The following is a 15,181-nucleotide window of genomic DNA, read 5'->3' as shown; positions in this document are numbered from 1 at the left end:
AACTATCTTGGGTCTGTAGTGAATTTATTGCTCACCTCGAACCTGATCATAGACTAGTCGGTTCTTACTAAGTTCAATATTAAGTTGTTTGGGTTTTTGAAAGAGGGTCTGACTGTCCAGGCTTGGCTAGCCTGGAACTCACTATGTGTACCAGGCTAGCCTTGGACTCACAGACATCTGCCTTCTGAGTGCTGGGGTTAAAGCACGTGCTACCATGCCTATGTCTGATTTTTATACAACTCTTCAGTTATTTCATGTTTAATACCTCTGTTGCTGATATAAAGGAATTGGCAAAACTCTCCTTTAAAATGGGCCAGGAAGTAAACACTTTAGACTGCATGAACTATGTGATCCCTGAAAATATGAATAATCCAGACTTTTCTATTACAGCAAAAAGCAGCTGCATATAATAATTTGTAAGAAAATGAGCCTTCAACATTACAAATGAAGGCATGCTATGGTTACTATGCTGAATATAGCTGAATACAGCTGAATATAGCTGAATACAGCTGAATATAGCTGAATAGCTATAGAGAAAGTAAATTTTACAAATGTACCTTGAATTGTGACTTTGGGATACATTTTCTAATATTTTCAGTAAGCTATTATTTTTATGAAGGCAAACAAGTAATTTTGTTCTACCTTTCTAATCCTAATAACAATGGTTGTACTGTGTATCCCCATACTCTTTCTAGCTACCAGATAACTCCTCGGTGACAGTGCTGGTGGCTTGTTAATAGGTTCTACTTCACCCTCAAATACGATGCGATTTTCTAAAAGCTTTCTCATTTTCAACCTTCAGAGATGACAGCTGGATTGGGAAGCTTCTATGATTCCTTCCCATTCAGACTGCTTCCTAATGAAAGCATTACCCCCTACTTTTGGATCATAGCTATAGACTCAGAGCTCTGAGCCATCCACCCTCCCCACTGAGTCCACTGATTGATACATTCTTCAATTATTTCAATCTCAAGACAACACAGGAAAAAAAACCAAAAAACAAAAAAACCCCGAGTCTTTCCAGGGCTTAGAAAAAACTAAGTAGGAAATGGAACTTTCACTTTAGGTCTTCCAAGGTGTTTTCCTTTGTGAGTTTTCAATAAAATAAATCACTGAAATGGCCTTTGAGTCACATATGCAAGCTCCATTGGAAGCTGAGTGTTCCAGAGAGGCCAAGAGGGAAAAGGTCCAAAGAAAAATTGATTCGTAAAACCAGTTAGGAGGTAAATATGCAATACTTATATCTGAAAAGTCTTGGTCTAACACTTAAGCATCATTAAATTGTTTTGAAGTTGAAAGTTACTAAATATCCATGCTTATATTTAAATATCTTTAAGCTTTCTTTAAGTCAGCTGTCACATCCTCACCAGGGTTTCACATCCAAGGTAGGAAATGATTCACTACTAGTGTAGAAGTCAGGATTTCAAGCAATCCAAAGTTTTTGCTTTGAAATTCACCTTCAAGAATGAAATGAAATCAAATGCAGTCAGTGTTTCCATGTTTACTTAAATTCCCTGCAAAACTCAAAGTAGTTTAGCTGTAAAAACATGCCACACCTGAAAGAGGAGGCATGCTCAAGACACGGGGATGGCTTCGTCACAAGAAACCACAAGATCCTGATCAATTAAAACACTCCAGGCAATGCATAGTAAATATTTTCATTTAATAACAACATACAGGCCATGGTGAGAATATTCTTCTATATTATACTTATTATTTTATAGTAACAGAATGAAAATTCAGTTACAGATACAATGTTAATAACCAATAATCAGAATGATATTATTGTTCAGCACAGATCATTATGTATAGAAACAGTAGAAATAGCTATAATCATCAACTTGAGTTAAGGTCAAATATATATAACATATAATATTTCTAAAGTATAATTATATGTAATTATTTCTAAAGTGAGAATTATCAATTTTAATTCAAAAAATTCAAGTGTATTCATTTAACCAAAGAAATAAGCCTCTTAAAAGTCTAGCATTTATAATCTTAGGAATTTTCAATATGATTCACAGTTCTGAATTCACTGTACAAATACACTTATCAATTTCTTTGTGGCTGATAATTAGGAGTGTCTGATCACTGAAGCCTTCAACCAAAGAATCATCACGTTTGTCTGAGGCAGAGTCCTGATATAATGAATGTAACAGTGGCCAGAATTTTTTTAACAAGCATGTGGAAATTTTTACTTTTACAACTATGAATTTGGTTTTCCAAAATCTAGTCCAATGTCCAGCATCTAAGTATTCCTGTAGAGGAAAGAAATGACTTAATGGTCCTCTAGAGGGAAAAAAAAAATCTTTTTTAGATCTTAGTTAAAAAGAAAAAAACCTTGATACAACAGGTACCAAGAACGACTCAAACTTATATAACATCACTATATTAACATGTATGGGCTAGCTAAAGATCTAGAGGCAAGTGTAGCCCTTGCTTCTGATAGAGCACATGGAAAAGTATGTTAACTGATGGGGTAGGACAGGAGAGAAGTCTGCCTGGGCCCGGCAAACATTTCCACTGAATTTACAGATGGATGTGTAATTTAGTTTGGCACTGCTGACCAGTGTGTTCAGGAGATGGTAAGGAGGGGCACTATTCACCTACAAGGTGCTTGCCAGGGCAGCCGACAAGGGTCTGACTGCTCCTCCAGGAAGATAGCTCTTCCTTCAAAATCCCTAGGGCACTGTGGGACCATGGAAGTATGAGACACAAAAACCATTTTATATCAAAAGTCAGTCCACCCTAATTAGAGTCCTTTTGAGTTATTCGGTTACCAGCTGGGAGTATAGATTCTAGCACATTTCACATGTCTCCAAAATGACCACAAGAGGGCAGTCTGTGAGCCTGCAGTTTACTGCCCCCATGTTCTCCCAGAGTAGGGCTTGTAAAGTGTTTGAAATTGAGGCTTTTGGCCACCTTTCCAAATAAAATCTTATCAGACACATTTAAGTCTTTTATTAAGCTCTGTAATACCACAAACCAGACAGCCAAGCCGAGGTTGTTTCACGCAACTTCCGTTTCCGTAGAAGGCATGGAGGGTATTTTGCTCTTGTTCAGAAAGATCAAGTGGAAACAGTTCACTCTGTGCCTAGTGGTGCTGCCTTCAGGGACTTTCAGAGAGAAAAATCAGAAGGCAGACTGCACGGCCCGCAGACGCTTCCGCACAGCTCAGGCTCCAAGCTGCTTGGTAACCTTGAGTGGCAGGCGCAGAAGTCTCTCTTAATTCAAAGCCAGAAGGTTCTGAAGAACTTCAAGCACAATTTCATAACAAAACTGGTACTGCTCCTGTACACACACGCACACACAAGTGACACAGTGGTAAGTGAGCAGGCCCCATTGTCTCCCATGGGAGACCACATCTGCAAGGTTTTTCAGTCACATAAGAAAAGTCTCCTCAAATAACAAATGTTCATCTATAAACACTTAGGAACTTCCTTATGCAAGCATAGACTTGAAATATGAAGGACATAAATAATCAAAATAAATGACTTGGCCTAGGACTCCTTAACAGAGATTCTAAAGGGAAGGAAAATGTCAGCCTCACTTCCTTATATCTTCTATCTCTAGCCAATCTCACTCCAATTTTAAAAGATTCACATTAACTTTAACATTTCAAATGTATACAATTGTTATATGTTTATAAACCCAAACATATCTCTATTTATATAGACATACATAGTATACATATCAGTTCAGAGGCAACTGTTGTTATTATAAATATTCTCTTTGTTTCTCCTGGCAATTACAAACTAACCTGTAATACGAAAAAAGCTTTTTATACATGCCAATAGCAGGTAGATAGATAAGTAGATAGATAGATAGATAGATAGATAGATAGATAGATAGATAGATAGGCAGACAGACATAAATAGAGGCAAGTTCACATTTCACGTTACTGTCTAGAAACTTAGTACTACATTAGACCCACTGCTTCTGCAGCGTGGTGTTGGTCAAGTTACACGGGGAGTACTTGCCTTGGTTTGAATCATGCCAGAGCGCTGCTTTCTCATCTGGGTCACTATGTTCATAATGTTGAACTGAAATGAGATGACAATGGAGAACATAAACTCACAAATTGACAAATGAGTACTCTCTATCTCCTTCTAGTGAAAAGAGGTATCAAGTCGTAACTAGAAAGGTCTCCTTTCCAGTCGAAATACACGTCGCAAAGCCCAGCCTCATGAATAAGAAACACTTGTCTTTTGTCTCAGCTCCAAACTTTGTCTCTGTAACTCCTTCCATGAGTGTTTTGTTCCCAATTCTAAGAAGGGGCAAAGTGTCCACACTTTGGTCTTCGTTCTTCTTGGGTTTCATGTATTTTGCAAATTGTATCTTGTATCTTGGGTATCCTAAGTTTCTGGGCTAATATCCACTTATCAGTGAGTATTTATCATGTGAGTTCTTTTGTGATTGGGTTACCTCACTCATGATGATGCCCTCCAGGTCCATCCATTTGCCTAGGAATTTCATAAATTCATTCTTTTTTAATAGCTGAGTAGTACTCCATTGTGTAAGTGTACCATCTAGAGACTCCCATACCCGGGGATCCATCCCATAATCAGCCTCCAAATGCTGACACCATTGCATACACTAGCAAGATTTTGCTGAAAGGACCCTGATATACCTGTCTCTTGTGAGGCTACACTGGGGCCTGGCAAACACAGAAGTGGATGCTCACAGTCAGCTATTGGATGGAACACAGGGCTCCCAATGGAGGAGCTAGAGAAAGTACCCAAGGAGCTAAAGGGGTCTGCAACCCTATAGGTGGAACAACAATATGAACTAACCAGTACCCCCAGAGCTCGTGTCTCTAGCTGCATATGTAGCAGAAGATGGCCTAGTCGGCCATCACTGGAAAGAAAGGGCCGTTGGTCTTGCAAACTTTATATGCCTCGGTACAGGGGAACCCCAGGGCCAAGAAGTGGGAGTGGGTGGGTAGGGGAGTGGGTGGGGGAGATATGGGGGACTTTTGGGATAGCATTTGAAATGTAAATGAAGAAAATACCTAATTTTAAAAAAAGAAAGAAAGACTTGTCATAGCAGGCTTTAAAGGGGGAAGAAGAAACCCGTCATCTGTGAGGAAGAGCACTCTCAAAGAGCTTACTCCCTGTATGCTAATCACAGAGAGACCTCAAAGCAGCAGTATAATTCTGGACAAGCATAGAATACCTACCTTGACCACATGAGCATGCATGTTTCTTATAGAAAGAGCCCTGTTAATTCACTAACACTGTAGTGTGCACCTGACAGCTAGAGGTGGCCACAGATTGTCGGTCACAAAGGTCTGCTGCTAGGTCATAATGACATGGTGCAGAAATGTGAAGAATTTAGGAAGTCTTCCAGCCACTGGGCATTGGTAGTGAGCTCTGCTGAGAGTGACCAAGCAAGCAGCCCATGGATCAGCCGCAACACAGGCACTCATCTGGAAAGGCAGTGTGGTGCCAGCACTGTATAGGCATGGAACTCAGGCTATGCTGACATGATGTTTTCAGATTTCCCAACTATAATCATATTACATATCCCCCTCTCTCATGTGTGTGTGTGGGGGGGGGGGTGGTGCTTGTGTGTGTGTACATATAGAATGCAGAAGTCAATGATAGGTCTTATCCCTCAAGAGTTGTTCACCTTCTTTTATGAGGCAGATTCCTTCTGGAACCTGGGTCTCATCAATTAGGCTAGATTGGCCAATCAGTCATCTCTAGGGATACGCCTGTCTCTGCCTCCCAAATGTGAGGATCACAAGTGAGTGGAATATGAATGGAATAGTGCTCAACTTCTTATGCAGGCCTCAAGCCTGACCTCGGGTCCTCACTGCTGCCTGGCAGGCATTGTTTGTCAGAGTTCCTTATGTATTCCAGACACATGGCATTTCTTGGATTCATAGTTTGAAATTATTTTCTCCTAATCTTTAGCCTGTCTTTCATCTTCCCCCTAGGCTCTTGTATAGAACAAATTATAGGGGAATCAGTCCAGAAAATAAAAAAGCCATGCGTATTGAAAAGAAAGCAATAGATCTAGTTGCAGATGACACAAATCATCTACGTAGAAATGACAAGTAACTAAGCCACAAATAAGACTCAGAATAAAGGAGCTTGACAAGGGCATAGGATAGAAAACCAACATGCAAAAATCATTTGCATTTCTATGTCTTACTTTCAGTGCAAGAAATATGGGAAAACTGAAAGTTAAAATAGTAAATTTCCAATTTGGTCAAAGAAAATGAAATCGGATAAATTTAACAGAACACTTAAAGAATTTATATTCAAAAGATTGTGGAGTGCTTACCAAAGAATCTTTAAAAGACCTATTAAATGAGGAAATATATAATATATTCATGGATTTGCTGACTCAATACAGGAAAGATGTCAGTTCTCCCAAAAATGTATATAGACACATAGTAATTTTTACCACAATCCCAGAAGGCAAGCTGTGATGACTAGTTTTATGTCAACTTGTCAGAGATTAGTGACATATTTGGGAAGAAGAAATCTTAACCTAGCAAATGCCTCCAATAACACTTGCCATGGGCAAGTATGTGGTGTGCTTTCTTGAGTGGTGATGGATGTGGGAGGGCCTAACCCACTGTCAGTTGTGGCATCCCTGGGCAGGTTGGTCATGTGAAGAAATCCTGTAATCAGCACTCCTCCTGCCTCGGTGTAGCCTTGAGTTCCAGCCCTGACTTCTACCGGTGATGTACTACTGTGACATGGAACTGTAAGCTGAAATAAACCGTTGATCATGATGTTTTAATCATAGCAATAGAAATCCTAACTAAGGCACAAACTAGTCATGAAATTTACACTGGAAAACACAGACTCTGAACTGGCCAAGACATTTTGAAATTTAAGAATGAAGTGTAAGGAACCACTCTATCTAATATTAAATCTTTTACGTAGTTACAGAGATCCAAAGGTTGGTACTGGCAGCAAAATGAGACACATAGATCAATGCAACAGAGTACAGACCAGAACAGCCCCATGAGAATGCACTAAGTGATTTCTGATAAAGGTATATTGACAATTCTGTGTAGGAAGAATAAACTTTTCAACACCTTTTCTGGAACAACTGGTTATCCAAGGCCAACAAGGAAATAGAGACTAATTCTCAGTCAAAACTCCATGCTTTACATACTCAACAGAGAGTGTGGACTTGGGTCTAAAATATAAAACTTGAATTTCTCAAAGTCTAGGTTCCTAGACTTGATATTTGAAGCATGATGCACAAAAAGGGAAACTAAGGAAAAGTCATTAAAATTAAAACCTGTATTTCTTTGGGAGCTTTAACACTGCTACAGTGCTGAGTAAAATTATGGCAGTAAGTCTGCAGTCCTCAACCTTAATTTACTGATAGGAAAAGAAGCTTTGCTGAATTATCTTACCAGAGCAGACGCAGTCTTCCGAGTGTGGTTGTACTGGCCAACAACAACTACCACATCTACACCACACAACAATAACCACAACAACAACTACAACAACCACTATAACAACAACAACAACAACAACAAGACAATGAAAATGACTGAGAAGAAATGAAGAGTAAAAAAGATCAAACAAATTCTACTGGAATTGGGTCTCCACATAAAATTGCATTTTATAAAAATTATTGATTGTGATGTGCTAAAACCGCACTTGTATTATTGACAAAGATGTACTAGCTAACAAAACAAAGGAACCATTATCTTAATTGGCATTCAGAATAAGAAGGCATTTTTACAAAACCAAAAAGATTATTTTATAGAGAAGTAGATTAGAAAGCCAACAAAAGCAGATATTTAGCATTTCACACATTACTACTCAACAGACTTCTTACAAAATAGTGTTTGAATTCCTAACAGTAAAAATCATAGACAGTCGTCAAAAAAGGTCAAAACTGCTCTAATGATTTCTTTGAAATTTTGCTAAATACATGACAAAAGACAGTTATTTCTAATTGTGCTCTAGGTTGGTAAGTTTGGGAACTAGCTAATGACAGGCAGTGACAGCAGTGGTTGAAGGAATCTATAAATATGGCTAACAGTGATCCAATCACTGTGTGACTGGTAGGCACATGATGCACCCATGCTTTAAATGCACCTAGTTCTAAACTACAGAAAAATACAGCACAAATGTGACTTGCAGTTTCTATTTCAGAGGATGAAATTCGGGCTTCTAAGTTGCAATGACACACAGGGACAAGCCAAGGACTTTAAGTCAGAAGGTAAATCAGCCCAAGGCTGCTTCGGGAGAACTCTCTACTCACAAGGCAAAGAGCAACGCCGAGTTAGTGCCTTCCAGACGAGACGAGGTAAACACTGATGTATATAAAGGAAAACATGTTAACCTCTGGCTTGTTCTCCTCATCATTGCATTAGCTTCTGGTTAACAGTTACTACATGCAGATGATAGAGAAAAAGGAAACAAGATTTGCTGAGAATATCTGACAAACCCTTGATGTTTCTTCAAGACAAGAACTAGTTGGCTTTCAAATGTTATAAGGGGTTTTAACCTAACTTGATTAAAAATTAAAGTGACTATACATATCAATAAAAAGACATAAATGGTTGTGTGTTCTCCTATTTTTTATATCTGTAGGGAACAGAGGAAGACACCCTGAGCCACTGACACAGGCGTGGGTGTGTCCAGGTCCCAGAGGCCTTTCTACAGAAAGAACTCTGATGACAACAAATGAGCTCTGCTCAGTGAAGTTTCCCAGGCAAGTAGGGCACGGCACCAGTAAGAACTTCAGTCACTGACAGTCTGGGTTATATGGAAAGTCAGGAAACAACGGCTGAGTTCTTATTTTTAGCCACAGTATTTCATCAAACAGAAACAATATCTTTTCATTGTTTCCTCAAACCTTGCATCTGCTGGGCAAGCATTCACCACTGAGCTCTATCCTCAACTCAAAGTACCACTGAGAAGAGAAACTGCCACATAAGCTGTGTAAGATCAGAAATAAGGCACATTTCACGTGGAAGAAGCTATTCTGTGGGGGCACCGTGCTACTTACATTTGACAAAAGATAACAGGCAGCTTGTACAGTGCCACAGTGATATGAACAAGGATAAGCATGCAAACGTTTTAGGACAGGTGCCTTTTTCTGACCATCCAACTTATATGAATTCTTCATCATGATATTCTGAGTTTGCTTTGGAAAACAATAGCATCCCCAGTCTCAGTCTCATGGCCTGTAGTCATGAGTGGCCAGAACAGGCCAGGGCCATCCTTTAGTGTTCGGAGACTAACACACAGTCAGAAAGTGAAATGCTAGGAGACAGAAGCCCATGCTTTTGAAGAGAGAGTCATCTTTCCCTAAGGACTGTTTTTCTAGCTCCTCCTTGATGTCCTCTGTGGGTGAACACTGAAAATATAGCAGGCATTTTTTCACCACAGGAAGGCCTGCCTCTACTGGATAATGGCTGTGCAGAGCCGTAGACTTCAGGAATCTGACTTTGTCCCACAAGAAAGTAACTTCAGAACAAACCTGTCAGGGCACATGGCTCTTGACTGGGCTAAGGACTTCATGTCCTTAGGGCAGTGTAAGAGCCACCTTGCCTAGGGCCTGCACAATCAGCAGACATCTCTTCCTCAGTACTGCAGCACGGAATAGTTCAGGAAGCAAGCTATTGTGCCACAAGACAACAATAAAGCAGTGTATAACCACCATATATCAGACTCTGTCTCTTTTTTTTTATAAGAATCTATTTTTAATAAAAGGGGAAATTTTTATGTGTTTGATAGTACACATTTTTTTTAAATATTTTTTATTACGTATTTTCCTCAATTACATTTCCAATGCTATCCCAAAAGTTCCCCATACCTTCCACCCCACTTCCCTACCCACCCATTCCCATTTTTTGGCCCTGGCATTTCCCTGTACTGGGGCATATAAAGTTTGCATGTCCAATGGGCCTCTCTTTCCAATGATGGCCGACTAGGCCATCTTTTGATACATATGTAGCTAGAGTCAAGAGCTCCGGGGTACTGGTTAGTTCATAATGTTGCACCTACCGGGTTGCAGATCTCTTTAGCTCCTTGGATACTTTCTCTAGCTCCTCCATTGGCCCTGTGATCCATCCAATAGCTGACTGTGAGCATCCACTTATGTGTTTGCTAGGCCCCAGCCTAGTCTCACAAGAGACAGCTATATCAGGGTCCTTTCAGCAAACACTTGCTAGTGTAGGCAATGGTGTCATCGTTTGGAGGGGGAAAGCCTCGAAGATATGGGCACAGGGGAAAAATTCCTGAATAGAACAGCAATGGCTTGTGCTGTAAGATCGAGGATTGGCAAATGGGACCTCATGAAACTGCAAAGCTTTTGCAAGGCAAAAGACACCGTCAATAAGACAAAAAGGCCACCAACAGATTGGGAAAGGATCTTTACCTATCTTAAATCAGATAGGGGACTAATATCCAATATATATAAAGAACTCAAGAGGGTGGACTCCAGAAAATCAAATAACCCCATTAAAAAATGGGGCTCAGAGCTAAACAAAGAATTCTCACCTGAGGAATACCGAATGGCTGAGAAGCAACTGAAAAAATGTTCAACATCCTTAATCATCAGAGAAATGCAAATCAAAACAACCCTGAGATTCCATCTCACACCAGTCAGAATGGCTAAGATGAAAAATTCAGGTGACAGCAGATGCTGGCGAGGATGTGGAGAAAGAGGAACACTCCTCCATTGTTGGTGGGATTGCAAGCTTGTACAACCACTCTGGAAATCAGTCGGGCAGTTAGTTCCTCAGAAAATTGGACATAGTACTACCAGAGGACCCAGCAATACCTCTCCTGGGCATATATCCAGAAGATGTCCCAACCGGTAAGAAGGACACATGCTCCACTATGTTCATAGCATCCTTATTTATAATAGCCAGAAGCTGGAAAAAACCCAGATGCCCCTCAACAGAGGAATGGAAACAAAAAATGTGGTACATTTACACAATGGAGTACTACTCAGCTATTAAAAAGAATGAATTTATGAAATTCCTAGGCAAATGGATGGACCTGGAGGATGGACCGTGAGGTAACACAATCACAAAAGAACTCAAATGATATGTACTCACTGATAAGTGGATATTAGCCCAGAAACCTAGTATAGCGAGATATAAGATACAACTTGCAAAACACATGAAACTGAAGAAGGAAGACCGAAGTGTGGACACTTTGCCCCTTCTTAGAATTACAGACTCTGTCTCTTACACCTCAGTTCAGGAGAGAGTAAGGGATTGCTAATGTTTGGCTCATACCCATGAATACTTATCCCCTCATTTTATGTTGGAAAAAAAAACTAATTTTGAGGCTGGAAAGATGGCTCCTTGCTCAAGAGGACACACTGCTCCTGAAGAGTTCAATTCCCAGCAGCCATGCTGAACAACTTATGACCGACCACCTGTCACTCCACTCCAGGAGGGTTTCATGTGTCTCTCCTCTCCTGGCATGTTTGCATACCCACATACAAACACACAGTTAAAGTTATAAACCACAAAAGTGTATAAAATAATACAACTGGAATTTGAGAGAGGATGAGCAATTTATATAAAACCACTCAAATCTAAAGTAGATAGTAAAATCAGCAGTTAAGCCTAGAGGCCCCTCATCAACTCTGAGCTCAACATTTTTCAACATACATGCATGTCAGATTTTCTTACCAAAAGCAAGAATATTTCGTTGAAGTTATCTAAAAGAAATACTAAAGCCCTAAGTGGCACACAAAGGAAGGAAATGACTGCTTACTTACAGAGTGCCCATCACTCTCTACACTTTCCTAGCTAGTCACAGATATAACTCACGTTAATCCTCACTGCAGTCCCAGGAGCCTGAAGCAAACCCAGTGAGAATGAAGTCTCCTAAGCTAATGTGCACTCTATGTGCTGTGCTGCTCAGATCAGAGCTGTCCAGCAAGAGCAGGCTGTGAGAAGCATGGTTAGAGACATTATCAGTTCATCTGCTTTATCACATACTTACGGAGTAGTTCTTCTCGATGGCAGAGAACACAACATCTACACATATGAACACCCCTGTTCGGCCTACACCAGCACTGCAGTGAACAAGGAGGGGTCCTGTAATGTGGCTCTTCCTCACATAACGGACATATTTTATGAAAAAATCTGCTGAGGCAGGAGTGCCATGGTCTGGCCACTTGGTGAACTGCAAGTGTTTTACACATTGGCTCTTTCCTGTCTGGTAGAGAGACAGAGATGTTTATTGATTTCTTATATTAGAGATCTCATTTCAATTTCTATGATAGTAACGATGGTGCTGATGGGGACAGTGCACACTGATGTACTGAGCATTCAGAATACAGAAAGCTAAGCTGGTTGTTTAAAAAAAAACTCTGAAAGTTGCCACAATTAGCTTTTCTCCATTTTAAAAAGAGGAACACAATGAAAACAATAAAAAACAAGAACGCTGTCAGGATGCAGGAATCCAGAACTCACTCCTACCAGGTAATGTGCTAGGAGCTTCACATGGGTTATCGACTTCAATCCTTATATCAGCCTAAGATAAAAGTACTATTCTGTTTCCATTTTTATAGAATTGGTAGGACTGGGGGATATATGCTCAGCCACAAGGCTCACATATTTACAGCTTGGATTTGAATGCTTGACTTCCAAATCCTCCACTAACAGTTTCCTTCTGTATCACGAGGCTGCAGATAAACCAAGATTTCAAAGTACTTAAGAGTGAAGAGTTGGCTGACACATTCAGAAGGATCTGCGCCTCTCATACAGGAGTCACTACGAATATAGGATCAGTATGGTTTCAAACCTTCTTAGTGTCACAAGTACCAAGGCCTAAGTGCCTTAGAAGTCTGGCAATTTTACTAAAAAACAAAACAACCTTACCTGTTAAGTGTTTTGTCCCAATTGCTACTTATCGAATTCATGTTCTTTTGCAGAAGTGGGGCATTTCATGTTCTAGCTGGTCCCTGCTTTTGTCTACAACCACCCTTGATCCCTCATTGTTCCTTGATAATGTAACAAAGTTCTGTTCCATGAGCACTTATTTATGTTTCTATAAACACACCCAATGTCTCTTTCAATTGTCTGTTTCCTTTCTTTCTTATCTAGGAACTTTGCCACCCACATGTGATGTTAGCTTCAGTAATCCTTTTCCTAAACTCCAGATAACACTATTTCCCATCTCAGTTCCCAAAGCACCTTATGTGAACCTTGACATTATCACAGCACAGCAACTCAAGTACTGGAGAATATAGGTGTCTCCTTGCTCACTGTGTGGCAGTAGAATCCATCACAGCAGTAGGCACTCTTGACAAACTCAGTGCAGTCTGCCACATTTGGCAGAAGCCACCAAAGGGCATCAGGGGACCAGAAGCATCTGATAGCCACTCCCTGCCCCGTGATCCCCTTTACATTTTCTTCCTTTCCAGTCACAGTTTGGCTAAGCAGAAGTCAAAAACTATAGCTTCACTTCTAGATGACAAAGAGGTAAAAGGTTACTCTATTTTCTTCTAGAGCTGGCTGTCCTGGAACTCTCTGTAGACCTGACTGGCCTTGAACTTACAGAGATCCACCAGCCTCTGCCTTCCAAGTGCTGTGATTAAAGGTGTGCACCAATAACAAAAGTTACTTCAAATTTTTTTTTCTTTTTATTTACTCTCCTCTCGTACAATACATCCCACCAGCAGCCTCCCTCTCTCCATTCCTCTTACTCCCCCTACCGCCCCTCACTCACAGATCCATGGCTCCTCCATTTCCCTTCAGAAAAGAGCAGGTTTCCCAGTAGTAGCGAGCAGACAAGGCACACCTTCAGTACATATTCCAACACACTAGCTTATATTGTAAAACATGAATCTACAAGCAGCATTATAAGACTTACGGACTTCTTCACAATCTGAAATACTCGAACGGTGAAATATTGAGTTACATGAAAGGTCTCCAGAAAGACACTAAAGTGTTCGAATTCCAAAGGCTCCTTCAGAGAAATGGGCCAGTAACTGTAACACTTGATAACTCCACATTCTATCTCTCTGGTTATCATAGCAATAACATTACAATTATTTTCCAGAACCATTTGCCAAAAGTCTTCTATAGTTTCTGGCAATGGTCCTTGAGTGGCAATATAAAAATACTCTTCTTCATGATTTACTATTCTAATATAACTAGCGTTGATGTAGTCCTTGTTTTTTCCAAGAGGAACACGTGTTGAATCATCTATTATGGAAACAGAAACATGTGGTAAAAATAACGCAAGAGTGGGCTGAGCTCCCCAGACCTTGTGAAAGCATCTCACACAGGTAAATCCATGACTTTCTTTACCACCCTCTCAAAAGAAAATGACAAGGGAGATTACTTTCAAAAGAGCTAAGTTTAAATTCATCCCTCCATTCCAATGAGTCATTGGTGTGGTTAGAGGTCTCTGGCTTCTGTGACTGTCAATATCAGATCCTCCCTGGGACTCCTGCTGGTTATCCTGTTGCCCTGTGCCATGGAGAGCCTGCAGATTTGCATCAGCATGACTGGCCCTTCCATGTGCCCCAACAGTTCACAGATGATGTAGACTTTGGGGTGGGGCAGGAGTGTACTATGGGACACACTGTGACACACTGTGACACACTGTGACACACTACAGCTGAGTTCTATGCTTTCTTTTGTTTTGTTTACTTGTTTGTTTGTGTGTATGTGTGTTTTATTTTGGTGGGTGGAGCAGAGGGGCTGGGGAGATGATCAGGACTGGGGTGCATGATGGGAAACTCACAAAGAATCAGTAAAACGTTAAAAATAAATTCATCCCTCCATAAAACCTATTTGCAAGACTTTAGAAATATACAGTTAGGAGGACTTTAAGAGCATCTTTTAAGAAATGAAAGAGTACCATCAGCATTGTCCTATAGGACTTCTGTGAGACACAGTAGTGTGAGATGAAAGGGCTGTCAGTGTCTACTACTGTGCCAGTGAACACAGCACAGAAGCACCCTCAGGGGCAACAGCAAATGGTATGGTATTCTCCTGAAAACTGGGGAAATCTGTAAGTTTAGGGCAACAGAGAAAAGAGTTTTTACAAAATAGGAAAATGGTTTGGAGACTAGTATTAATGGAAGTCTACCAATGTCCAAATTCTAGCCAGGCAGCCACCGTTTCTAATCCTTTCTCACCTTCCACTGAGTGGAGTGAGGTGGCAATCAAAACAAGGTATATGGCAACAAAGATGCTACAGAAAGTACTGGCTCC

At 40.4% G+C, this 15,181-nt stretch overlaps 1 protein-coding gene across 3 annotated transcripts in view; it reads right to left on the bottom strand.

Annotated features, from left to right (window-relative positions):
- Window positions 1-1,691: 1,691 nt before the first annotated feature.
- The window catches only part of Ptpn20 (protein tyrosine phosphatase non-receptor type 20), a 54,076-nt gene continuing 40,586 nt past the window's right edge, over window positions 1,692-15,181 (bottom strand). For all 3 annotated transcript variants that reach the window (XM_021181772.2, XM_021181773.2, XM_021181776.2), the window contains 4 exons: window positions 13,830-14,164; window positions 11,955-12,170; window positions 3,981-4,043; window positions 1,692-3,291 (listed from right to left, as the gene is read on the bottom strand). In XM_021181772.2, the coding sequence (XP_021037431.1) occupies window positions 3,226-3,291; window positions 3,981-4,043; window positions 11,955-12,170; window positions 13,830-14,164 (680 nt within the window). In that variant the 3' untranslated portion in view covers window positions 1,692-3,225. The remainder of the gene's footprint in view (window positions 3,292-3,980; window positions 4,044-11,954; window positions 12,171-13,829; window positions 14,165-15,181) is intronic.

Source organism: Mus caroli, unplaced genomic scaffold (assembly GCF_978045245.1).
Source record: "Mus caroli unplaced genomic scaffold, Mus_caroli_1 scaffold_12, whole genome shotgun sequence".
In the NCBI taxonomy this organism is placed as follows: Eukaryota; Metazoa; Chordata; class Mammalia; order Rodentia; family Muridae; genus Mus; species Mus caroli.
Note: the sequence above shows the minus strand (reverse complement) of the source record. Positions and strands in the feature narration are given on the sequence as shown.